The sequence below is a fragment of the Lathamus discolor genome, chromosome 5 (genome assembly GCF_037157495.1).
Source record: "Lathamus discolor isolate bLatDis1 chromosome 5, bLatDis1.hap1, whole genome shotgun sequence".
NCBI lineage: Eukaryota > Metazoa > Chordata > Aves > Psittaciformes > Psittacidae > Lathamus > Lathamus discolor.
In genome coordinates, this window is record NC_088888.1 from 93,151,119 (window position 1) to 93,178,766 (window position 27,648).

The following is a 27,648-nucleotide window of genomic DNA, read 5'->3' on the forward strand; positions in this document are numbered from 1 at the left end:
GGCCTATAAGTGATACACATTCGGCACAAAATGTTTGTCTTACTCGTTCATGTGAACTGTTTCCACTATGATTCAGGCAGGAATAGAAAAGCCTGCTCTAGAACAAGATCCTCTAACTCAGCTGTGCTTGACTGAGATGATGTGAGGGGTGCTAATGCCAAGTGTTCTGTTTGTGCTTTTCATCTCTCTATAACACAGGACATTTTCAGATATTTATGTGCATATATACACACACATATAGAATGGATATTAAATTGTAGAAGATATTTGTGAGTACTATTACGGAACAAAGTCAGACAACAGGAAACAGAAAACTGCACATGAACTTGCTAAAAGCTATATTAGAGAAAAAATGAAAGCTTCATTTTGGCATTCACATAAATTCACATCCTGATACAAAGCAGTAATATACCCCCATTTCTCTTCTGGTGATCAGGCTATCAAACAGAGTTCTGGCATTCCAGCATCAGACAGAAACAGATTATGTAAAATTAAAAGACAAAAAGTACAAATCTTGAGGCGTAAACAGTGAAGATTAAAACAAAAAATAATATTCCCAACTATTTTGGAAACTAATTATCAAAATATTTTAACAATAAAAAGGGATTTCTTTTTAAATAACTAGACTTATAAAGAGAAGTATTCATATGAAAATGAGCAGGAAAGAATTAAAAGATACTACCACGAAGAAATTCGACATTCTGGAAGTTGAGATTTTAGAAAAAGAGTAGCCCAGACAACACACTTCCAAATACAATGATCTCTCCAATCATGCCCAAGAACCATCTAATAAACATGACCTTTAATTTACTTTTGTTTTCAGTTGAAGTTTAATCTGCAAGGCTCAAACTAGAAACAGTGGCTAGAAATAGATGCTTAAAACTTACAGGTATGCCCTGCATCTGTTCAGAAAGCAGTGGGAACCTATCATACACATAGCCATAATGCAAAGCACTTGCAAATACACAATGGACAAGTTTAACTTTCTTTCAAGGAACAGAAAGGAAGGGAAAGGAAAGAAAAACAAACCCCTGTAATACTCTCTGCAGGACTGCAGCTCTCCTTATCTGTTCTTAGGCAACAGAAAAGAGTAGTTAAACAGGTATCATATAATATGACGGATTCTTATCCTTAACAAACAATAAATTACTTGCACTTATGCAAAATCAATTGAGTGAAGACTGAAAAACAAAGATCGAAGTGTAACATCAAATTTATATTCCATAAAAAGATGGAAATGCTAAGGATTATACCTTTGTGCAACAAAGATTTTAGATGGGGGCAGGTGGAGAGAAACACATTAAAACAGTACACAGGCTGTTACTCCATATGTGTTTGCAGGACTACAATAAATGATTTTAATCCATGAAACATCTGGGGCTAAAAATCCAATTTGTACCTTTTTTTTAATGGAATGGTTTTAAAGTGCCTAGTATAACTCTTACAATATAAATCTGCACAAAACTAACAGTACAGGTCTATCCTTTAGGCTTTTTCTAGTAGTATAAAATATGCAAAATCCTACCAGGCCATATTGCCATGGGCTGTGTTGTCAAGGTGACAGAGTAGCTCCAGGGTTTGAGTGTTGCTTGATGAATCATCAGGGGATTCATGACTGCCTGATTCCAATTCCTTCGGCATCCTCCAAACAGCAGCACATGTCATGACTTTACTGTCTGAAGCTAAGCAACAGAGAATAATGTCAACAGATCATTGTATGGGAGATGTATTTTGTATACAGTGCATCAACATTTACACAAATCTATAAGCAATGCACATCTGCTGTTTAAAACATTTAAAAATATTATACCTAGATGAATTCAAAGAATATAGAATGTGGATAAGGATACAGACCTGAGGTTAGCAGTCAAGCCACTGCAAAACCCGTAATTAGCACACATTTAGTACGCTTTCCCTGTTTAAAGGCAAAATTCAGTGCTCATGAAAACATAATTTTTTGGGAGGCAACTTTTCCAAGCTTCATTCCACATATAGATGTTAATGAAAATAACCAACAAGTTTCATTTCTTGAGTCATTCACAAAAAGTATTTAGACATCATTTTCATGTTTTCCTTTTCAGGGTTATCTTCAGCTGAATCTACAGCATTATGTCACATCCTTTACTATCAATAATTGTTCAGCGATATTGCACGTTCTCCATGTAAGTACACATCTCTAATTCTAGCAAATAAAAGCAGCTTCCAAAAGAAAATCTGAACTTCCACATATATAGCAGAATTTTACAATCTATGATGAACACGCCAACTGTAGATTGAGGAGAAAATACCATATGGTCTATGCACATATGGCATTGCCCATCACCCAGTACAGCAATTTGTAGCAGTGCAAAATGGGAGGAGACCAGAGCAGCACTGCATATGCTCATGTTGTTCCAGCCTCTGGTCCAGGGTCTGCAGAAGACGAATAGGTCAGTACTATCCACTACAGCAGGAACAAAGAAACCAGCCACAGCTATGTTAAGCAAAAGCACAGGGAGCAACTACCTGCTGGAGGATGTGCTAAACATGAAGTCCAGAGGATAAGCAGCAAAGAATGGCATGTTTTCTTTTCTTAGGTCACTTTGCATGCCTTTCTCTCACAGCTCTGTCTCCAAGTACATTTTAGCTGATTTTACTGCCGAGTGCCTGATTACAGAGCCATGAGCAGACATGACCAACTTACAACAGTTAAAACAAAAACAGGAACAATTTTAATGACAGTGGTTTTAAGAGAAGGACCGTAACTCTGAAAAAGGCCTTCTTCAGCTAAAATTACATTAACAGGGCTAAAAACTTCTTTATCATAAAGCCTGTGAATCTGGATATTCTATATGGAAAAAAAAAAAAAAAAAGCACCCAAATGATAGGGAATAGGATAAAAAGGAATTGATGGGTACTAAATAACCCCAAAATGCAAGAATGCACACATGTTTAAAGAGTAGCCAAATGAAATAAAAATCATAAGTAGCTAGGTCAAGCCAGTAAGAGAAACAGGCCACTTCTGTGAGAAGGAAAGAGGGGTAGGAGGTGGACTTTAAATTCAAGCACAGAATTCAGAACACACAAGCACTGGGTATTTGATAGACTGTACTAAATATAAAATATAGGTATGGTGCACATAACTGTAATTTGGCATGTTACAACTTGACTACAGTATAAGGAGACCATGCATCTAAAGATGATGGACAGTCCCTTACTTCTTAACATTTAACTGAACTTTGACTAATTGTAGCGCATACTAACTAAACAGCTATTTCCAAATCATTTGAGGCAAATCCTTTACGTTAAATCCATGTGCCACTGAACAAAGAGGAAGAAGCAACAACAAATGGCTACCTTTAGCGAAGGGCAAAGCAACATGCAGCATGCATTATACACCATACGAATAATAAGTAAACTAAACTGAAAGTGCAATATAGTTAAAGAAGGTAAGATCTATCCAGTGTTCTGCCTCAATACTTGGTATGTGACAGAACATTAAAGAACACCACAGAAAAGTTTCTGGTATATTATGATTACCAAAAGGGCTGTACCATACATACAAAGCATTAGCTTTTCTACTAATAACAAGATCTGTGTGGAGAATCACAAAAGCAAGTAGCAGAAAACAAACTATATGTTTCTCAAGCCATCCATCCTCTCAGCACAACACCACAAGTCTTAAGACCACCTGGAAATGTCATGAAGTGCAATGGTCAGGAAGCTGAGATTTTAGAGTAAGTAGCCACACAAGATACTTCTGAATACACCGATACGTGTAATCTTGTCCAAGAATTGCCTAATAAATATGATCTCCTGTTTACTTTTTTTTAGTTGAAATTTAATCTACAAGGCTCAAACTAGAAATCAGTAGCTAGAAATAGATGCTTAAAACTTATGGTACAATGCATGACAATTTAAAAATCAACTGAATTAACTATTACTTGTAAAGTCTACTTTTTCATTTACTAGCTAGCTAATGAATAGAAATTTTTATGCAGACAGTTTAAAAAAATGAGATTTTAAATTATATCAAACAGGAACAATACTTACTAGAATATATTTAAGTATAATGAGATTATGATGGATACCTTACACAGCAGGTATCTGAACACACAAACCGAAGAGACCCTTTCCACTCTTATGTGAGACACTTACAGCAATAGCCAACATTGATGTTGAATTATCTTTGTTCAGATTCAGTTCAGAGTTGTCACATTTCACTTACACAAGTCTGATGTGTTATTCCACGGTTTTTGGGTTGGGGTTTGTTTTTTTTCCCCCTTAAAATTCTCTGGTAATTGTGAAATGGACAGTACAAATTTCGTGATAATTTCCCACTCCATATTCTAACAGACCAACATTCCTCAGACTACAGCAGATCATATTTGTATGGTTTCAACTTTTCCTGCCAATGGAAGATGTTCACATGCTCCCAAAATTATATCAAACACTGTAGTTGCTAAAATATGGACTGAATGTATGAACATTTGGTTGGCCTGCATCTGTTCAGAAAGCAGTGGGAACCGATCATATACATAGCCATAATGCAAAGCACTTGCAAACACACAATGGACAAGTTTAACTTTCTTTCAAGTAACAGAAAGGAAAGGAAAACAAACCTCTGTAATACCCTCTGCAGAACTGCAGCTCTCCTTGTCTGTTCTTAGGCAACAGAAAAGAGTAATTTTACAGGCACCATATAATATGATGGATTCTTATCCTTAAACAAACAATAAATTACTTGCACTTATGCAAAATCAGTTGAGTGAAGACTGAAAAAAAAAAAAAAAAGAAAAAAAGACCGAAGTGCAACATCAAATTTATATTCCATAAAAAGACGGAAATGCTAAGGATTATACCTTTGTGCAACAAAGACTTTAGATGGGGGCAGATGGAGAGAAACCCATGCTCAAGCCATCTTTTCTCTCAGCACAGAACCACAAGTCTTAATACTGCCTGGAAAAGCCATTTTAACTTTGTAGAACTGCAACATTTTTGGAATTCTGATGGTGTGTTCCTATGAAGTAACTTTTTAAAAATGTTCAGTTTCTTGCACAATCAGATTTCCAGATTGAAGACCCTAAAACAACTAAACAAGCACTGGCTAGAAGACTGAGTGAGGCCAAAGGAAAAGATCAAAAGAATCATAAAACAGTTTAGGTTCGAAGAGACATAAAAGACCATCTAGTTCAAATCCCCCTACTACAGGCAGGGACAACTTCCATTAGACCACTTCCCTCTTCCCTTCAGGGGTTTATCCCATGGTACTTTACCAAGCAGATGCCTAAATAGCCCGAAATCTGCTCTCCTGAAGTCCAGGGCAGTGAGCTTGCTGTTCACCCTCCTCACCACCCTAAGGATCTGGAACGTCACTATTTCATGGTCACTGCAGCCTTGGCTGCAAAGTGAGGCTTTGCAATGTGAACCTTTGAGCTTCATTCACATTCTCGGCCAGCCCCTCCTTGCTGGTGAGAACAAGCACCTCTCCTCATTGGATCCTCAGTCACTTGAAGGAAGTTATCATCCATGCACTCCTGGAACCTCCTGTATAGCTTACACCCTGCTGTGTTGTTTCTCCAGCAGATATCGGGATGGTTGATCCTAAGCCATAAACTCTCAGTCAGCTCCTCATCCGTCTCCAGACAGAGCTCCATGCACTCCAGCTTGTCACTGGAGGGTGACACCCCATCCTTGTCTCACCTGTGTTCCTTCCTGAAGAGCCTGTATCCTTCCATTCCAACACTCCAGTCATCAACACTCCAGTCATCATATCTCCATGATGCCAGCAAGATTATAGCCTTTTTATATCATGTATACATATTGAAATCCCCCTGAAACCTGATGTCACTGAGGCTCCTATAATTCTTTGGGATTTTGAAAATCGTCAAAAGCCAGCAATTAAATGAATCTGCTTGAACTTTTAATATGAAAAGCAATTCTACATAGGTTCTGTGCTTGTTTTCAAATTATTACTACAGATGCAGGTGCAGAGCAAGATTGAAATGTACCTTGATACTCCAGGCAGAAGATATTTGTTATAGTAGTGAAAATAAATTACCAGTTTTCCAGATTTTGCAGGCCTATCTATGCCATTCCTTGGAGCCCAGCATATTCTGTCCTCTCTGGAAAGCTCTGCAGATGCTTTGATGTGATAGGTATCTGATGCCATTTGCTCTTTGAGTACGCAAGAGAAGCTTAGCGTTTTGAAATGTAATTTGACCACATTAGATTTCTATATTAATGGCTGTTATTATGTAGTATGGTAGGCAATTATTTTTTATATTAAATTTTTATCATTAAAAAGATTGCTTTAAGTCTTGTGTATTAGCATATACCTTGAAAATACAACTCTAAAATTAAGGATGCCCATCAAACTTACTAGGGATCCCAACAGCACAATAGTCATTCATTCTTTCTCAAATTGTGTAATTAGTTATTTTCTTCAGTCCACACTTACAGATACAGAAATTAAAAATACCTACCTACTTTTAATTGAGACATGCTCAGTGAGATCTGAAGTACAAGTGGGCACAGAATTTCACAAGCAGAATTTTGTTCCATTCCATGCCTGTTTCACTTCATCAAGACTAGCACTGAAGGATAAAATTCACTGTGTATCAGAAATGGACAACACTAAAAGCCAACATATACAACTCCTTAACACTCAGCACCGACATCATTCTCTGCTTTCAGCTGGTTTTGAATATGCTCACAGAAAATGACAGACTGCTTTCCAGAAGCTGAATGACCATCTATCATGAACAACTGTATGCGCATCACAAATCTTCAGATTCTAATTTTAACTTTTGGATGAATTATGGAATTAGATACATGGCTGAAATCTGCAGAGCAGACTTGATTCAGAGCGCTATTAATGTCTCCTTTCACTTTTTATGTACTTATCTAAAGTTCTGACACTTTATTAATTCCCAGATGTGTGAAACCAAAGTGGAATTGTCGTGGCCTCCTACAGAAGCAATTTTAGATATGGCTAGCCTTAAGGAAGGCTTAATTTCCTTTTATATAAGGATTTTTTTTTAAAGATACCATTTTCTCCCTGGTAAAAGAGAAGACAAATGCTACTGCTGAGTGAATGTGTCACTCTTATGACAGACAAAGCGGAGCCTTCCTGTGTGTCACAACTCCTCTTAATCAAATAACCACTGACAACAAATCTACATGTATCCACAGACACAAGATAACTCTCATTGCATAGAAATCCAAGTCCCACAACAGGCTGCTCACGGCTGTATGACAAGCTTGTTAGCAGTGCACGGTACTGCTGGAGTTACTTGCATAGCCTTATTTCCCTAGTAATATTACAATTTTAAAATCCAGCATTACTACATAATTTCACTACAACCACTGCAGTACCACTGCTTACCTAGAATACCTGCAAGCAAAGAGAAACTCCAAATTTTCCCATCTTTTACTATCTCATCACCTTACTGCACATACACATACAAAATCACATGGTAGATGTAGAAAGCTAGATGTACTATTCCAACTGCAACAACCCCCTTTTAAGCACTGTTTCCCAAGTACATCAACACTATCTCCTGGGTAGAAAAAACCATTTGCTACAATGATTGTACAGTTTCGTCTACCTGGTTCTGTGGAAATGATCCAGGTTTACAAACAAGCAAACCAGAATTCAAGAAATAAGCAAATAACCCCACATTTTGACAGAACAAATTTAGGAAGGAACTACACATGATACTGGCAGCAATGAGGGAGCAGTAACCAACTACATGAAACAAACTTTGGTGACTTCAGACAAAGATTAAGAGAGATAACCATGGCTACAGAGGACAACACCGTCTTTAGATGCCTACTTTACAAGATGAGCAAGTGAGAAAACTCTCTGCATGCAGAGCGTGCAATTTACAAAGGGTCAAAACTTGGTCAAATCAATACCAATTTTCACTGCAGCACTCAAAAGGACTTCTCAATGAGGGCTATTTCCATGACAATTTTCAGCTTTCTACTACCAGCTGTTCCAGCACTGAAAAAAAAGTAAAAGTTGCAGACAGGTGGAAGCATCCCGTTTATCTTACTCCACACACTGTACCCCTTGGAGAGCTGCTGCAACTTAGTCACCTCTGAGAAAGGAATAAGCCTGGGGAAAAAAAAAACCCTGCTCAGAAACTAAACGGAACAGAAAGTTATTAATGAGAATTTGGAAAGAAACATATATAACATTAACTACAAGCACTCGTTACTCCTTTATAGAGTTACACCACACACAATAGATCAATTCACTGTACTGATGCTGCTGGAATGCAGTAGCCAGCACATATTCCTTAACAACTATACAATCATCTTGGGATTAGGTGCAAAAAGAAAAATGTGTCTGTAAGAACATAGACTGCTGATTCCAGATGGAAAGCATTTGCTCAGGATGAAAAAAAATAAAAAAAAAAAAAAATCACTCCTGACCTTCTGGCAAGTTACTTTTTGTTTGTTTATGAATTTGCAGATTTTTAAGGCAGAAGGGATTGTCCATGCACTTCACACAACCCTTGATTTTGCTTCAGCAAATTGGACACTTAAAGACTCACATAATGAGAGAAGTAAGCTCCATCACATTCCCAGATTTAAGGAGAAGGACCAAAGCATTTAAGTCATTTGGAATTATTGCAAAGATTCCTTAAGAAAATGCCACAGACTGCAAAATTACAAAGAACTGAACAATCATATTTATACAAACTTCTTGAGTGATACTTATTAAAGAAAATAAACTGTAACAGCTTTAAAAAGGATATTACATACAACCCCAGTAAACATACTGAGAAACCAACTGAAATCCGGAAAACTGATGCAATAAATCAGAACAGATGCACAAGAAAGATGCAGTCTAGTTTGTCACTGTAGAGACTGTGTTCTCACTTAGACCTCTATTTGGTTTTATATCCTTGAGAACAAAAAGCCATACTTGCCATGTTGGAGCTGTAGGAGATTTTCTAATTGAAAAGAACACGGTAATTTCATTGTTTTTTTATACTGAACCCCTTTAAGAAAATTCTCCCTCCCCATATGTGTTTTTTTAAGGAAGATACAGAAAGAAACTATCCTACTTAACAGCTTGATGGTTTGAGTTTTAACGCACACAAAAGAAACAAAGGCAAAAAACCCCACCTGAAAGCGGAGACATGTATTACTAAAACATTAAACAAAAAGATATGTATGGAATATAAAAAACAAACCCTCACTGGAAGTAGGACGCTAATCAATACTCTGCAGTTTCAACAAACAAAAGGTCTGAGTACACACAGAAACTGACCCATCAGCTCCATTTCCCTTCCTCTTTCAGGTGTGGATTGAGGCACACCCAGAAATTGGTAGAAGTCAGTAAGTGATATCACTTATCCATGTTCTGCTTGCTATCAGTTCACGCACTGTCATCGTTTCTCCAAAAGTGAAGTTAGTATCTTTTACAGGCAGCAAACAGACATACTAGAAAAAATAAAGGAGAAACTTCTTTTAAGATGAGTGATTGAAGACAAGTCAATCGTTATTATTTGATAACAAAATTTAAAACAAGATTTTAAGAAGCTAACCCTCCTCTTAAGCAAAGTTTTGAGTAGGTGTTGCTGTAAAAAGAAAAATGTAAGAATAGAGTTAAATGGACACATAAGAAATACTACCACCTGTTTCTCTGACCCCCCATGCAACAGACTGAAGTGGATTTTGATCCCAATTAAACAGGTCCACATCAGCCAGCATTACAGCTCATTGCTGTTCAATCATCCACCTTTCATTCTTCTGGCGCCACTTGCTGAATAAAACCTATCACACCACTGAAGCATGCTTTGACATACAGAACAACTGCAGTCTTGTCCTGTCAGAAGCTTACAGCAGCCACCCAAAGCAGACCAGATCCTGCTCTGCCCAGCACGCCCTAATTATAGAATTCTACAAAGCATTTTAATTGTTGTGTTCAATCATTCTTTATGATCTTTCTGAACTAAACACATGTGATAAATCAACCTTGATTCTTTTTCCTTCTCCCAAAATTCCACCTGGCTATTGCTAGTCTCCTATTTGCTTTTTGAATAATTTCTAAAAGCATTTTGTGTGTACATTAGTAATTGAGTATTTTCAAATTTATTTTCTTAAATCAATAGCTATACACATCATATGGTAGTATCTACAGGAACCATGTTTTCATTTTACTTTCTGCTGTCATTCTACTTCATTCCCCTGTGTTTAACCTTGAAACCTGAATGACAATGCTTCCTACATCACTGCCTGCAGACATTCACACCAAAGCTGGAGGAGCTGAAGTATCAGTGCCTGACAGGTTTTGCTCTTTGATCAGCTCAGGTGGTGCAAAGCCAGCTGGCTGCAGCTATTCTGTTGCCCAGGGAACAACAACTGAAGTGTATACTTCCTAAATCTGCACAGGAGGCCATTCTGCAGCACTGCCATAGCAGCTCTTGCTGTGCAAGGCTGAAGTGGTGAAGCTGCTATAGCTACAGCCCAGCTGGTGCCCATTAATGCTCTCTGTATGACAGGAACAAGCAGCTAGTGTTCAGAAGCCTCTTTCTTTCCATTGACAAACAGAGTTATCACTCTCCCTTATTAATCAATGTAAACATCCTCTCCTGGTTTAATAAAATGAAGAAATAAACCCAAATGATTCAAGTGTGCATCTTTTATCTTTTAAACAAATAAAAACCTTGTAGCCTTTTTAGTCAATTCATAAAAAGACAAACCATATTCTACTTAATCGACAATGTGTCCTTCACAGCAAAAGAGGGTGGAAGGAGGGAGAATAACATACCATTCTTTTTTGGGGTTAAGGATTTCATCGTTTGTGCTAAATGCTTCTGAAGTCTTTGATTTTAAATTTTTCTGAAATACATGGGGTGAGATATATGTAGGAATAAAGAAATGGAGGTAGTTTAATTTTTCTTTCCATCACTTAGATGCACATTTTCGCTACCAAAAGACAGCCTTTGATTTTTAAAGAATACAAACATGGAAACAGGGCAGAACATAACACAGCAGCTCACATTGTATCCTAATAGAAGTATGTTTGCAAGTAGAGCTGAAAGCAGAAATAATTATTAGAAAAACAGTAACATGCAACAGTCCAAATATTCATACACAAGACATCTGTCACACTTTGCTGCTGTCCCATTATTCCAGACTGTGGAAAACACTGTATAAATGGCAGCATTTACTGCACATCAGTACACCACAGTCAGCAGCTTAGGTCTCTAGACAACATGCTCCCTTGTTTGCATTGTGTGAACAGATGTCTTAAGGATGTTTTAAAAACCTCATATACTGGACAGTAATGCAAAGAGAATGAACTAAGAGTGTGCAAAGGTGTGGGGTATGACACGGAGAGACAAGTAAACCCATCATGTTGTACAGAAACAGGAGACAGAACCCACAGAGAGCAGGCAGTCAGCAGGCTGAAATATTGGAGCAGGTATAAATTGCTTTTTTTTTTTTTTTTTTTTGTACAGTCTGATGTCTCTTACACTATCCAGAGGTGACCTGAGACAACGTTTCAGCACATACCTTTTTTGGGGGGGTATGCTCTGCAGATATACACCTATTTGAGGGAGCTCAAAATTTACTTACTGCATTTCTGGAACTCTGCCACATGAAGACAGCCCGAGTGAAGAACTGCAGTCATCTCTATATTGATGAATTGAACTTTGCTCTTCAGGCAGAATCTGGCTGCAACACTGTAAAAGGTGCTCAGCAGCACAAATAGGCATGCTTTCTTTCTGACACTTCACATGACCAAATCTCGTAAGTCACAACGATGACTTACGGCTTGTTTGATACCTCATATATATCTCTCTAGGCGTTTTAACAACATAGGAAAGAACAGAGAAACTAGGACTCACTACACGCTTTTCTTCGTTTGTGATAATCCTCCTGCTATTGTCACCACCAGCACACTGTATCTGCAAGAGCAGGAGCCATAAAATCAGCTAGGTATCAGCTGGTCATATAAAAAGCATTGTGAGATTTAACCCTGTGCTGAAAAGAGCTGCACAATACACCAATAAAAGTTAATGAACCATATTTACATGCTAGCTTCCATCATCACTAAGGCCAGCGAACCTGAACACCATTATCAATGTTGGAGTATAAACAAGATATGTTATAGATATGCATACACCTGCAGAGCTACGATCTAATTGGCAGCATAGATGTGGTGGGATAGCTCCTATGATTGAAATGTGGGAATGAAAGGATACAGGCTCTTCAGAAAGGACATGCAGGGGGACAAGAGGATGGGGATATTGCCCTCTATGTTCATGACCAGCTGGAGTGCACAGAGCTCTGCTTAGGGATGGATGAGGAGCTGACCAAGAGCTTATGGGTCAGGATAAAAAAGGAGGGCAGGGACATGTGACATTATAGTGGGGGTCTGGTAGAAGCCACCTGACCTGGAAAACTGGGTGGATGAGGCTCTCTATACAAACAGGAATGGCCTCATGTTCACAAGCCCTGGTCCTCATGACGGCTGTAGCACCTCTCCTATGAGCACAGGCTGAGAGAGTTTGGATTCTTCAGTCTGACGAAAAAAAAAGGAGAGACTTTCTAGCTGCCTTCCAGTACCTAAAGGGGGCCTGAAAGAAAGCTGGAGAGGGACTTTTTATCAGAGCATGTAGTGACAGGACTACATGTCACTAGAAAGCTAGTTTCAATTATACAAGAAAAATAAATTATTTATGTGTTTGGGTTTGGCTTTTTTTAGCTGAAATCCACCTACCTGACACCTCAAGATATCAGCAGCTAGTACATCCAGAAAGTCCAGAGAAAGAAAAAGAATATTGTTCTGTACTAAATAGCCATTTTCTCAACTTGGGTCATTCAAACAATACACGCTATTGATAGTCATCTGCTAACGATTATGCAGTTCTCCTCATCTGTTTACAGCTCAGAAGTCCTTATAGGAGATAAATCCATAGGTTTTTTTGTAATCAAACTCAAGTGGAGAAAGACAAGACATATAGCTTCTCCCTAAAAAGCCTGTAATTTAAGAAGAAAAAGTTAAAATGTAACCAAATAAAAACAAAGACCCAAAAGACTTGCTGAGCTTTTTTTTTAAACCTAAGTTATTCCACAACCAAATCTTCAGCTCAGGATGGGATACAATTTCTTTCCTAGTACTGAACAAAAACATTTCATGTTTATTCCAAATGCAGAAACTGCTGGGGTGTACAACCTGACTGGAATCAGAGAGGCACGGCTTTTTAGGAGGGACAGATCAAGAAGGTGAGAAGAAAGAACTGCACTTTATGAACAACAGCAACTAGAGTGCATGGAGCTCTGTGGAGAGATGAGGGCCAGCTGAGAGCTTATGGTTTAGGTTAGAACGTAGAGCAATATAGCAACATTGCAGTTGGTGTCTGCTAAAGGAAGGATGAAACAAGGGATAATAGAACCTTTACAAAGAAAAAGGAGCTTCATATTCATAGGTCCTGGTCCTCGTGTAAGAGTTGAACCACCTCAGTGTCTACTGGAAAAGAAATTCAGCAGGGTACAGGCAATTTCCAAGTTCACTGATGATTGCGAACACCAGCGATCAACGAGACAATGGGAAGGTGTTTCTGCTATACCTCAGTTACAAATATCAAAGAACTGGTCAGAGATGCAAAGGTTGGGGGAAGCCTAGGCTACAAAGATCATGAGATGGAGGACTTCATCTTGTTCTCTTACATGAAGGAACAAGGCAGACAGCAGAATCACACATCACCCTGGGCTTCAGGAGATCAGGCTTTGGCCTGATCAGGGAACAGCACTGAAGAATGTCATGGAAGATGATCCTGGAGAGAAAAGAGATCCAGTAGAGTTCTCTTAAGAATCTGTCAAATAAGTGACACTGCTTCAGCCTCTCCAGTTTTTCAAGGAAGATGGGATAATGCAAGCTAAAGCAGGCTATCTTTCTGTAGGAGAAAGAAAGACACAGAACATGGAATGCAGGAAAAATGAGATCACAAGATGTCTTAATGTTCACTGGAAGGAACTTGTATAGTATACTTGATTTCACTTACATGATTCAGGAATACCTCTGAAGTCTAATACAAACCAGAGAAAAGCAAGCTCCTAAGTTTAACTTATTTAACAAGCTACTTGGACAAGAATGACTAAACACATACTAGTAAGAGCTTATGTGTATCTGAAAAACGTTATTTACTGCAACAATAGCATTGATTGGAGATGGAGAAAGAAACATTTTCTTTCAGTTTATTATACTAGTTCAGTTCAATATTTGACAATTTTGGGTTAAAAAGCTATTAAAATTTGAAGAAGGAAAACCTTTTTTCTTGTTCTGAGATAACAGGTAAAAAAAATTGGGGAGGAGAAAGAAACCTCCTAATGCTGAAGCACAGAGCAGCCTGATAATTCAAGTTCTTCTCACGGTGACAGTTCTAATTCATACGCATTTTATCCACTTTCTGTATTTTAGAAGCATTCTTTTCAATATCATGACCATCATGTAATACTTCAATTTCAGTCACTTTCTCTCCTCCTTCTTCTTTCTAACAGTAGTTCTATTTTGCTCCATAGCACAAATGTTACAATTATCAGGATAATGACTGTCAAATACAGATGAAATCCTAAATCAAGGGATAACAAGCATCTGTGCTTCAAGTTAATTATATAATATATGCTCTCGCAGTTCTTACACTTTTCCCTACGTGTCTGCTCTTACACACTGGCTGAGACACTACTAAGCTCGACTCCTACAGCAGTCTTCAATCTTCTGATTATAGCACAGATCTGAACGGCAATTAATACGGGACAATTTCTCAAGCCATTCACCACTTCTGTAGTGGTTTTCCATCATACAGATCAGATAGTCAATCATTTCAGCTAAAATTCACAGAATCACAGAATCCCAAGGGTTGGAAGGGACCTCAAAAGATCATCTAGTCCAACCCCCCTGCAAGAGCAGGGTAACCTACAGTACATCACACAGGAACTTGTCCAGGCGGGCCTTGAATATCTCCAGTGTAAGAGACTCCACAACCCCCCTGGGCAACCTGTTCCAGTGCTCTGTCACTCTTACAGTAAAGAAGTTCTTCCTGATGTTAACGTGGAACTTCCTATGCTCCAGTTTACACCCATTGCCCCTTGTCCTATCACTGGATATCACTGAAAAAAGCCTAGCTCCATCATCCTGACACCCACCCTTTACATATTTGTAAACATTGATGAGGTCACCCCTCAGTCTCCTCTTCTCCAAGCTAAAGAGACCCAGCTCCCTCAGCCTCTCCTCATAAGGGAGATGTTCCACTCCCTTAATCATCTTTGTGGCTCTGCGCTGGACTCCTTCAAGCAATTCCCTGTCCTTCTTGAACAGAGGGGCCCAGAACTGGACGCAATATTCCAGATGCAGCCTCACCAAGGCTGAGTAGAGGGGGAGGAGAACCTCTCTTGACCTACTAACCACTCCCTTTCTAATGCACCCTAAGATGCCATTTGCCCAGAAAAACAACAGGTACAAGCTACAAAGAACATTAGGAGAAAACCACGCAGATTTATTTCTTCACTCAAACTATGGGAATAAACTGTACATCTCACCACTACTGCTGAGAACACTAAAGAATATTTAAAGAGATGCATTCAAATTTCTTCGCTGTTTTAATGACTGTACCGTGTCACACAGCTGGCTGTAGCAAAGACTTCCCAACGTAGATGTTTTCACTACAGAAAAGTGAAACCAGTGAAGTCAGTGTCACCTGCTGGCTCCAATACTAAAGAATTGAAAGCATCACCGCAGCATTCTTTCTGATACTCTTACTGACAAATTTTCTCTACAGGAAGTTTTTTTAATACACAGGTTTACTGTGCAACAAATGCAGTGCACCAGAGAGCCATAACTCACACAGATTTAATGTTTTTAAAGGATACTAAATGCAAACTTTATTTTCCTGTTCATCAAAATTAAACATCAGGTTTGTGTCTGTATGCCTTTTTGTTTTGGTTCTACAAACCCAATCTAATTATACCGAGTCTTCATATGTACTGCACAGTGGCATCTGTCCTGTTTGGAAAAAAAACAAAACAGCAGACCAAGATGTGTGTTCGCTCGCACACGTGCCTGCCTGCATGTGTGAAGCGGCTTTCTCCATTCACAGAATCACAGAATCACAGAATCCCAAGGGTTGGAAGGGACCTAAAAAGATCATCTAGTCCAACCCCCACTTTCTTTCGCCCTCTGGTGGCTTTCTTTGACCCTACATGTAACGGAAGTGCAGAAGCTATTTTTGTAGGAGTTGAAAACCACATTTGCACTGGGAAAATAAATCTGTTTCCACACGTATTTCAATGGATTTGAATAAAAAATTAAATTCCTAAGAGAAGCAGGGGCAAGCACATAGAGATGGCAGCAACCTAGGAAGTTATTTGTTTAGTATTTCATTTCAAAATCATCTGGTAAAGGTTTCTAACCAACTTCAAGTGTGCTGCTTTCATTAGGCAGTCACTTTACAGCTAGACTATTTTTGTTGCAGTGCTAATAACCTGAATTGTCCATCATACTTAAAAAATCGTGGCAGTCAGTTGAAGTTCCCGATGACTGGAAAAAGGGAAATATAACCCCAATTTTCAAGAAGGAGAAAATCGATGACTCGGGGAACTACAGACCAGCCAGTCTGACCTCTGTGCCTGGCAAAATCTTGGAGCAGATGCTGCTGGAAGGCATGCCAAGGAACACGAAAAGCGATAAGGTGCTTGGTGACAGCCAGCATAGCTTCACTAAGGGGAAATCTTGCCTGACCAATTTGGTGGCCTTCTATGATGGGGCTACGGAACTGATGGACAGGGGTAGAGCAGCTGATGTTATCTACCTGGATTTGTGCAAAGCATTTAACACTGTCCCACACAACATCCTTGTCTCTAAATTGGAGAGACATCAATTTGATAGGTGGACCACTCAGTGGATAAAGAACTGGCTGGATGGCCGCACACAAAGAGTTGTGGTCAATGGCTCAATGTCCGGCTGGAGACCGGTAACGAGTGGTGTCCCTCAGGGATCGGTGTTGGGACCGATCTTGTTTAACATCTTTATCGCTGACATGGACAGTGGGATTGAGTGCGCCCTCAGCAAGTTTGCCGATGACACCAAGCTGTGTGGTTTGGTTGAAATGCTGGTAAGATGTTTCTTTTAGTCATGTTAGTACAGCAGATAACATAGTTTCAGGTAAAGCATACATATTAACCTGTTAAAATGTTCATTTTGCCTTCACCTGATGGTGCATTTCCACCAGCAGTTAAGATTAATCAGATATCAACGGGCACTTAAACATTTTTGGGCTGCATTTCCTACTAACAGTTTTCTTTTATATTGTTGAAGTATTTCCTTCATGAACAAGACACCCTTAGAACAACGTTATAAGTATTCTTCCTGATGATTTTAAGATCTGTGACTGTTGTCTTAAAACCAAAAAAAACCAAAACAATAAACCCAAAACCAAAACAAAAAAAAAAAGCCAAAAAAAAAAAAAAAAAGCCAAAAAACCCAACCAAACAGCTATGGAAAACACATATTCACTTCTTTTTGACCTTGCATTTCCATGTACTGTTGTACATAACCTGCCTTTCATACTCTGATCTTGAAGGAATTTTAAAGAAGAAAACCCTAAGAGAAATAACTGATGAGTGTTCTTCTCCATGTAATACAGGATAAAGTATTCTATGAAAAACTGCCTTCCTTCAAAACAGTTGCCATTTTTTTATTGTTCTCAATGAGACTGAATTCACACATTTCAACCATGACAGAAGTACAAGACAGCATGTGACACCAGCATCTTTGCTCAGGACTGCCTACAGCTCCCAGTGTCATCAAGAGCAAGAGAAGATGTCAGCTGCTTTTTAAAAACAAAAAGCTCTGTTGAGCATCATTCAAGTACAAGTGAAAGAATCACAAGCAACTTCTAAAATAATTCTTCAGTACGTTCCATAAAATTTACTGACGTTATTTAAGAGTTTTACTTAATGTCCTTTTAACTAGTCAAGGCATGAACATTTGTTAACCCTCAGATTACTCAGAACCTCTCTACAAACTCAGAAATTACCCTGCTGGCAGAGACCTTTGGTCCCAAATCTAATTCAGAGTTTAGTATTTGAAAGCAACTAGGAAAAAAAAAAAAAAGTACCCTCTTCAGAAGCGAGAGCTGGAATAAATTCAACAATTACCATCGTTAGACACAGATTTTTGCCTCAATGAATGTGTGCATCTAATATGCAGTAATTAAACGTTCACTTCAAATTGACAAGCGTGAAGCTTGCTTTTTAATTCATCAGCATTCTTTAAGATGTAACCTGCACAATACCTAGCAATTCTTATCACAAGACAACCATCCCACAGAACCAGACACTGTATAAATGCTATACAAAAAGGGTAACTGTTCCAAAACATCCTCTTCTCTAGAAGGACCAAATTAACTTTAACTTATTTATCTTAATTTCATGGAATAAACTGCACAACAGAACCATCAGACTTTCTGAGATTAGCAGAACAGAAATTCTTGACCATATTCCTCACACCTTAACTTGTTTCATATGCATCTATATCATGCCTTTTCCTTAATTTCTCAAGTATTTGCATGTTCCTCTGCAATACAGTTTCCAAAATGAACTTGTGTATTGCAGAACAATCTGCAATGGAGAATCATGACAGAGATTTTATTTTTTGCCAACTCAAAGTCAGGTACATTTCTACAGCTCTGAGGCCACCTAGCACAGCTAAGCTCAATTTTTTTTACAGGGTAAACTGAAAGGAGGGGGCTACACTCCAACCACTCATCATGTTCTTGGACTACCTGTGGGCATCATTGCCTGAAAGTGCTAGGTGGCCCACACCAAAACTGCTCATTGAGCATCCCAGCACTTTAACAGTAGGCACTACTGAGAGTCAGTCCCTAGGCGAATGCTATGGCCCTGTTCACACTACTGGAATATATATAACCTAAAAATATTCATCTAATTGCAGAATCATGGAATCAGCTAGGCTGGAAAACACCTTTAAGATCACCAAGTCTAACCATTACCACAGGACTGCCAAGGCCACCACTAAACCATGTCACTGAGGACCTCATCTAAACAGTTTTTGAACACTTCCAGGGACAGTGATGCCACCACTTCCCTGGGCAGCCTGTTCAAATGTCTGACCACCCTCTCTGTGAAGAAATTCTCCCTAATATCAAACCTAAACCTCCCCTGGCACAGGTGGAGGCCATTACCCCTTGTCCAATAGCTTGTTAGTTGGGAGACTGACTCCCACCTCACTACAACCTCCCTTTTACATAGTTGTAGAGAGAGAATATCCCAAGACTATTTATTTTATTTTATAGGTTGCAATTTCCAGCAAAAAAATATCATTACAAAAAAAAAAAAAGAGCAGCCAATTGTCTAATACCATAGCTTGATTATTTAATGTTAAGGTTTTTATAGTCAGCAGATTTTATCCCCCACAAGCTAGCAGGTATGGATTGTTTTCTTCTTAAATCATTTTCAATGTTGATATAGCTCACACACAGACATGTTCTACACCTGCTCCCACCCTGTTCAACATCATTAAAGTAAATCATCCCAAACATCAGACTTTAATGCTGTTATTTTTTGTGGCCCATTATGTCACATTCTGATTTTCAAGTTTTCAATTACATGAAGGTACTCTTGTGGCTGTGAGAATACCCTTGCAACCCAATTCACAATTGCATGAATAATCAGCATAAATATTTTGTTTAGTTTGCCAGCATAGCTCAAAACGATAAAAAGAGAGTTTTCAGTCTCCAGACAATTGTTCATCTTATAGCAGCATCAAAATTAAAGGTAGACACAAGTTAAAAATTACCTAATTATATTGCTGGTAATTTCAGTAAATGGCATGGAAAGGAAGAATGTAAGGCCTCTGGAAATCAGGGGAAGTTGCCACAGATAAAGAACAAAATACAAAACAAAGCACTAACTCAGAAACAGAACAGGCAGACATTTAACCACAGTAAGATTTTTGTTTTCTATTGACAGACACTCCAGAAAACACCTTCAAACTGCTAACACCTCAGGGCCACAGCTTACCACCAACTTTTCTACAGCCTTCCACAGAACAGAACTGATTACCCAAATGCTACATGCCACCTCATACCTTCTTGCTTTCTCCCAAGTGGTTGCAGCATGTCCTTTAAGTGACCTATCCCTTATTTGGTTTTGATATCTCCTTCCTTCAGAATCTCATTTTTCCAATTATACCATTTCCTTCATTTCTTCACTTAGTCTTTCAGTAAGCATTTTCCCTATCAGATCTGTGATAGTTAATAGTACACTGGCATTGCCTACGATTATGCTCCTGAGATATGGTCATTTACTTTTGCCTTCCCCCAGCACATCCTTCACCTGCTCAGAGGAGATACAGCTATGTAGCTGCTTACAGTCACTTCCCAAAAACTCACCTTTACAGTAATAGAGATAGGTACCTAGATCAAATTAGAGGTTCAGCAGGCAAACTATTTTCTACTAATGCAGAATTTTCAAGCTGAATTATCTCTATTTCCTCCCCTGTATTTCCCCATCACTCCATGTAAACCCACCTTACCCCTTGACTTCTCAATTTCGTCATTCCTTCCAAGCATCTGTAAAACATCTTCCAGAATGCAGTAACTAGCCAAGTAACTAGCTACTGCATAGTATTGAAATTTAAACAACCACTAGTTTCTCACTGAGCAATGACCAAATCTGATGTTTTGTTCTAGCTTATAGGATATAATGAAAGCTATATTCAGGTTCTGTAAAGAATAAAGTAGAAATGATCGGATTAAGAGTTCCCTTTATATTTACAGAAAAAAAAATATTTTAGAATGATAGTTTTTTCCAAACATCATCATGAATATTTACTATCTTTACTGAATATTCTGCAATGCAGAGACCAGACCCAAGTCATTCAGGAAGAAGCCATCCATTGCTAGCAAAGTGGCACAGATGCAAAACTCTTTAAATGGCCTACAGAAAAATCCCTCTGCAGTCCATATTCTTTTAATGAAATCTACTTTCTCCTTAGAAAATAGTCCACCCCCATTTTAACAGTATCCTAAAACAGTGGATGAAAGAAGGGGAGAGATGTATAAGCAGATTAAAATTAAGTTCTGTAAGAAACAAAGCATATGGCAAGGTACACACGCACTATCAAAACACATATACAATCTTTAACTGCCACTACGCATCCACCTAACTGGTAAATCTTTCAAACACCTGACAACAGTGTATTATAAACTGGACTGACAAAGTGGGAAATGCATCATTCAGAAACTGATGTATTTCCAAGTATTCTCTGACTTCATGTTAACCCAGGGATCCCACATTTTTCAGACAGCCTTACAGCTAAGACTTTCATCACCTACTTTACATACAAGAACTGTATTAGACACACTCTAGTCTGCTGACTGTTGCTATTTCTCCCTGCCTCGATACATCATCAGAAGTCCATTCAAATGGCTTTCGTATTTCTCCTCTTGTAGCCTGAAACTTCAGCAATACTGCTATCATATATGGATCATATTCCAACGGGGTTTGGGGTTTCACTTCCCAAGTGACTCTGCTCTACCGTGATCAACAGGGTTTTGACATTTCACCTTATCACCACAAAAAATTTACCCTAGCATAGGCTAGGATGCTCTTCTGAATACTGAAGCAAGACTTCTTTCAAACTTTAAGTAGTAATACACATGGGAAATGATTTTCCCCTTAGTGAGTGAATAGAGTTCTTGGATGGCTACCAACTTCTTGCACATTTAAAGACCAATTTATCTCAATTTATAAACTTACTATTATACTTAGTGTACCATTATTCTCATTGGTTTGTATCATAATTTGAAGGGTACATTCTTGACCCTTACCCCATCATTATTCTTTTCTGATATTTAAAAGTACATTTCTACTAAGACACTATAATCTCCTTAATTATTTTGTCACCTTTCTTATTCACTTTTTTTAAAGTGTCACTCCTGTCACCTTTTAATTAAAAAAAAAAAAAAAAGAAAAGTAAAAAATTAATAGTTAACTGACTACAGGTAGTTAGAATAGCGAAAAAAGAAGGATGGTATAAAACTCCTAGAATTTTCCTGACAGGGATTTTCCACTAAATCCAGTATGCTCCATTTTAATTCTGGGCCACTGTGAAGCAAACGATTTGATTTCTGTTTTGCTGAACATAACTTTAAGATGATAAACATCAGAGGCAAATAAGTGAATGTAAAGTAAACATTAACCAATCAAAATGCAACTGTAGCACTCTAGCTTATTGCCACTTTTATCATCACCAAAACCTCTGCACCTTGTACTCTTCTCTCAGCAATCCATCCTTTCAGCTTTATCTTTTAAGCCTAATCTGTACCATACTGAACTTTAACAATCTACAGCTAGAAGACTACTTTTTTTTTCTTTTTTTTTTTTTTTTACCTACTTTAAAGCTGTCAGTAGCAATCTGATTCTTTGGTTACAGCCTGACTACTATTTGAACACAAGACAAGCACTTTTTAATGGCAAAGGTAGCAAACAACAAAAAAAGCAGAAAAACATCACCTCTAATCAATTACTATATCTACCAACTACACATCTTATCTATTAGCAATGAAAGTCACACAGGAATGTTCTTACTACATTTCTAGCATACAATACCGCCAAGTATGTTAGATATGCACAGTTTAGGCAAGTACTGTGCCGCCAGCGTAGTAGATTTCTGATCTTGGCTGGAAGTTAGGCAATATTATACGTAACTAGTAAGCCTACCACTTGATAATAAAATCATTTTCCTATAACATCAGTATGAATAGTGTAAAATTCTCTGAGATATATATCCATCATTGGTGGGAGGAGGGACCACTGTAACTGAGAGAGGAACTGAGTAGAAAAAGTGCTCCCATTACAATTATGTGATTTTTCTAAATCAGTATTTTTAATGGTGGAGAGATAGCTGCATCATTTTATCTTAATACAAAGACAAAATGGCCTGCAAAATGGAATTTCTGGTTAATATCCAAAGATGTCTTTGTTCCAATGCTATTAGAACAAATATGATTCCAGCCAATACCACCATCCAGAATTAAAAGACACAAGGCTTTATTAATGATGCAATATCAAAATTAGAAATCAAAGTAGTAAATACTGATGCTAACAAGAAAAGGAGTTTTCCTTGGTTTTGACTTGAGAGCAAAGAAGCTTTTTCCTTTTTAAAACCTACTTATATAATGATACCCTGGTAAAATATCTTGAACAAAAGAATACAAAACATCATTTAAATTAACTTTATTAATTGTTTAGAGAATATACCTCTCAATCTGCGTATTCAGCAAGGATTTAAATTTCTTTGTGACTTCTTGAGAAGAAGAAAGCTATCTAAGCCACCTTATTTTTTAGGGAAGTTACACTTCTTGAAAGCATTAAAATTTAAGAGAGATTGGAATATTTACTATTTACTCGTGTACTGATTCTTCAACCAGCTTTATGTAAAATAGAATTCTCTTTTGACCTGTAAAAAAAATCATTCAGAATGATGCCCAGGGGGTGACGTGGGTAGATTGTTTCCACATTACCATCACTTCTGTTGAAGGAGGTTTCCTACCTGCAAGATTCGAGGGGGAAAAAAAGCCTCATAACTATGACTTTGGAAGAAGCTGCTGTATATGTATCATTGGAAGAGACCTTAAAGATCATGTAGTTCTAATCCCCATGCTATGGGCAGGGACACTGTTCACTAGACCAGGTTGCTCAAGGCTCCATCCAACCTGGTCTTAAACACTGCCAGGGATGAGACAGCCACAACTTCTCAGGGGAACCTGTGCCAGTGTCTCACCCCCCTCACAATGAGAGTTTCCTCCTGATGTCTAACCTTAGACTCCCCTCTGACAGTTTAAAGCCATTTGCCCTTGTCCCATCACTACATGCCCTTGTCCCTCCCCAGCTTTTTGTAGCCCCATTCAAGTACTGGAAAGCTGCTAGATCTTCCTGGAGCCTTCTGTTCTCCAGGCTAAACAAGCCCAACTCTTTCAGCCTGTCTTCATAGGAGAGGTGCTTCAGCCCTCTGCCAGAAGTACTGCTCAGACACAAAAGCTGTTGACAATTCCTATGACTCTTCCTGACAGTACCATCTCATTTGACTAGTACTTTAATGAGTAAAATAGTTAAGAGTCTTTAAAGTAACAAAAAAATACAATACATGAAAAGGCATTTTAAAGGTTTCGTTTGCTTAATTCAGTTGCATTACTACTTGAAATAAGTTGTCTGCTAAACTCAGTATACCTTATTATTAGAACCCCATGCTGTGTGCTTTCTGTTCTATACATTTCTAATTAGAGTCATCAATAATCATTTAAGAACCAGATCTTGTTTTCTGCAGCAAGTTTATGGGTGATGTTTGTAAATTAAGATGCATGAAGTATAAACAATACAGCTTAATGTTCAGAAACTAGGTAAACTAAATCTAGAACACGAAGCAGCTAGAATAGAAAACATGCATATGAATTAATAGGTCCAATAATGGAAGTCAGAAATCTCACAGAAATTTAGAGTGTTTGGTTAGAAGCTCAATTCTAGCAATCTCAATATGCTCTCTCCCAAAGATGATTTTCAATTAATATGCATATTGCTATAAGAAATTGCTATAATGTGCTATAAACATAATTTTATACTCTTTTCTCAGAAAGTTCTATATTTAAGTTTTGTTTTCACCGTATGTTCTAGAGCAATACTTGAACTCTAAAACAGATACAAGTAGAACAAATTAAGACTGTTAACATTAAATGGTACATTACATACATGAAATACTAGACTTGATAAGCTATTTCATATCATCTTGCTGTTCAGTTATGTAGGGAAAAAGAGAGATAAATACATTTTTTAAAGTGCTTCACACTGTTCTGTGCAGAACATCATTCTTTAAGAAAAAAAAATGCAATCAACTAAGAAACACTAGAAAAAGAAACTCAGAAATTTGTTGTGGTTTTCTCTAAAGGAGACTTCAGACAACATTCTCAGATTCTCCTCTGAAACTAGCCAGAAAAATTAAAGACAACTTTAGAATTTCAGGCTTGATAACTGCTTTCTCATTTTTGCTATGGATCACTGGCAAGTGGGGGGAAGTTATGTGCAGTAAAGTCAACCAGAGATTAACAAGTAACAAAAAAAAATGCTCTCTTATTCAAAATGCCTATAATAATTTTCAGTTTAGAAAACAAAAAGACCTCTTTATACTTCACTTATCTTCTCTAATTGTCCCTAGAAGAGTCACATAATATTTGTGAAATTCACATTTCAACACTTTTATTTCAATCAAAGAGAACTAGAACCAAGCAATCCTGGAACCTTCTTCTCTAACATAGCCACAAGGCTGAGCAGTGGGAATTCACATCTCTACAGCTGCCCGCAGATAGAAAAAGTCTGAAAATCACTACTTACTCTTATATTCTTGGACTGTATTTCCATGAAAGAATGAACTAATATTTACTAGAAGAAATAATATTTATTCCAATTGAAAGCACAGATTTCTTGCTCATCAGAGACAAAAAGATTCCCTTTACCAAGTGGCCTGGGTTCAGCAGTAGCAGTCATTTTTTCCTCCTTCTTAGTAGCTGGTGCAGTGCTGTGTTTTTGACTTTCAGCTGGGAACAGCGCTGATAACACCGATGGTTTTAGTTGCTACTCAGTAATGTTTACTCTGACCAAGGACTTTGTGAGTCTCATGCTCTGCCAGTGAGGAGGGGAAGTCGGGAGGAAGCAGACAGGACACCTGACCCAAACTAACCAAAGAGGTATTCCATACCACAGCACGTCATGCCCAGTATATAAACTGGGGGCAGTTACCCAGAAGGGTTAGTTCACTGCTCAGTCAGCTGGGTATCGGTTGGCAGTTGGTGAGAGGTTGTATTCTCTTCTTTCGTTATTTCCCTTATCATTATTATTATTGGTGTAGCAGTAGCAGTTTGTGTTATACCCTAGTTACTGGACCGTTCTTATCTCAACCCATAGGAGTTACATCCTTTCAGCTCTCCTCCCCATCTCTCCAGGAGCCGGTGGGGAGAAAAGAGGGGAGAGTGAGAGAGAGACTGCACAGCTGACTGAGTTTATACCACCACACCAAGTGATGCAAGAGTATTTTTCAAGCCTCATGACAGAATATCTTCACATCTGCTTCACCCATGAAACACAGACTGATCCTTAATCTCAACAGCTGTACACTTAGCATTAGGTCACAAAAGAAGCATTCCTACTGGTTTTGGTGAGATACATAGATAAGAATTTATAGCTCTCTGTGGGCATATCTGCATTTAACATATGACAAATGACATGAAACACAAACTTCACCTGCCATTTTAAATAGAGCTTGATCCCTGTTCAAGGCCAGGTTGGACGGAGTCTTGGGTGACATGGCTTAGTGTGTGGGGTCCCTGATCATGGCAGGTTGGTTGGAACAAGATGATCTTCAGGTCCTTTCCAACCCTAACTATTCTATGATTCTGTGTTGGTATGATGTTGTTTCAAAAGACATTTACTTTCACTTTCAAAAGCAAAGCACATAAAACAATAAAAAGAATGATGACTAAAATAACAAATATATTTTATTTGCTGTTCTTCACATAATCAGAAGAGCAATACTTTTTGGTTTTCCTCCTTTCCTTAACGTGAACGCCAAAGTAGACTACTAACCAAGACGACCGTCAGGATACGAGACAAAAGAGATATAAGCAAAGGTACAGGAGATCTTTTGAAAAATGCCTGTGTTGATAATCCCAAGTTAAAGTGTTAGCTAGATAGTAAAACTTCACACATTCAAAAAATATCAAAATACTTAAGTTATATACCGTTAGAGAGGACTTACTTTTATTGTAGCAGGTTGCTAGCACACCTTTATCTGCAGGACTGGTACTAATGTGCCAAATTTCACCCACTTGATGAAGGAGAACGTTTTTGTTTATAATGTTATTTTCATCATCAAAGTCTATGATGTGAATCTGCAAACACAATAAAAGAGAACATTAGGGTTTCAAATGCTTTCCTGTGGGTCTTAATTATACATGATGACTGCACAGAACAATTTAATGAGAATTTTATAACCGATATCTACTTTAATTAATTGTTATACTAACAATTTCATATATCATTGATTTCATGCAGGATTAACTTTTCCAGAAAAAACACAAGCAATTTCCCTGTTTTGAGGAAATACTGTGTTTGTTCTTCTCCATTTTGCAACTTTAAGCTTGAAGGTGATTTTTCATTTTATGGCTAATAGTAAATAAGCCACTTGTATTGCAACTCAACACTTCTTATAGCAATAAACAGAAATAACAACATTGCAATCCTTAGTCTTAATGTCTTCACCAATTCTGTATCTAAACCGCTGAATTCAAACAACCTATGAAGAAAGAAGGGGAGAGGGGGAAAGAACTCTCATTTCAAACAAACACTGTCAACTCAGCAAGAAACTTCCTGAGAGTTCACTTCAGCAATCACATACCTGTACCAACATATAAATCTGTAATACTTTTTGTATTATATGGATAAAAACACATTTAACTGAAAGATGAAGAAAAACAATAACATTTAAATATACAGGTTAGGGTTTTAAGAGAGAGCTAGGTTTGCTTTTTGTGATTTTGATTTTTGTTTGGGTTTTTGCCTTGTTTTTTTTTT

General features: G+C 37.9%; 1 protein-coding gene across 6 annotated transcripts in view; it reads right to left on the reverse strand.

The window, feature by feature from the left end:
• The window catches only part of EIPR1 (EARP complex and GARP complex interacting protein 1), an 84,893-nt gene that overhangs the window by 43,468 nt on the left and 13,777 nt on the right, over window positions 1–27,648 (reverse strand). For all 6 annotated transcript variants that reach the window (XM_065681561.1, XM_065681564.1, XM_065681563.1 and 3 more), the window contains 2 exons: window positions 26,834–26,966; window positions 1,526–1,682 (listed from right to left, as the gene is read on the reverse strand). In XM_065681561.1, the coding sequence (XP_065537633.1) occupies window positions 1,526–1,682; window positions 26,834–26,966 (290 nt within the window). The remainder of the gene's footprint in view (window positions 1–1,525; window positions 1,683–26,833; window positions 26,967–27,648) is intronic.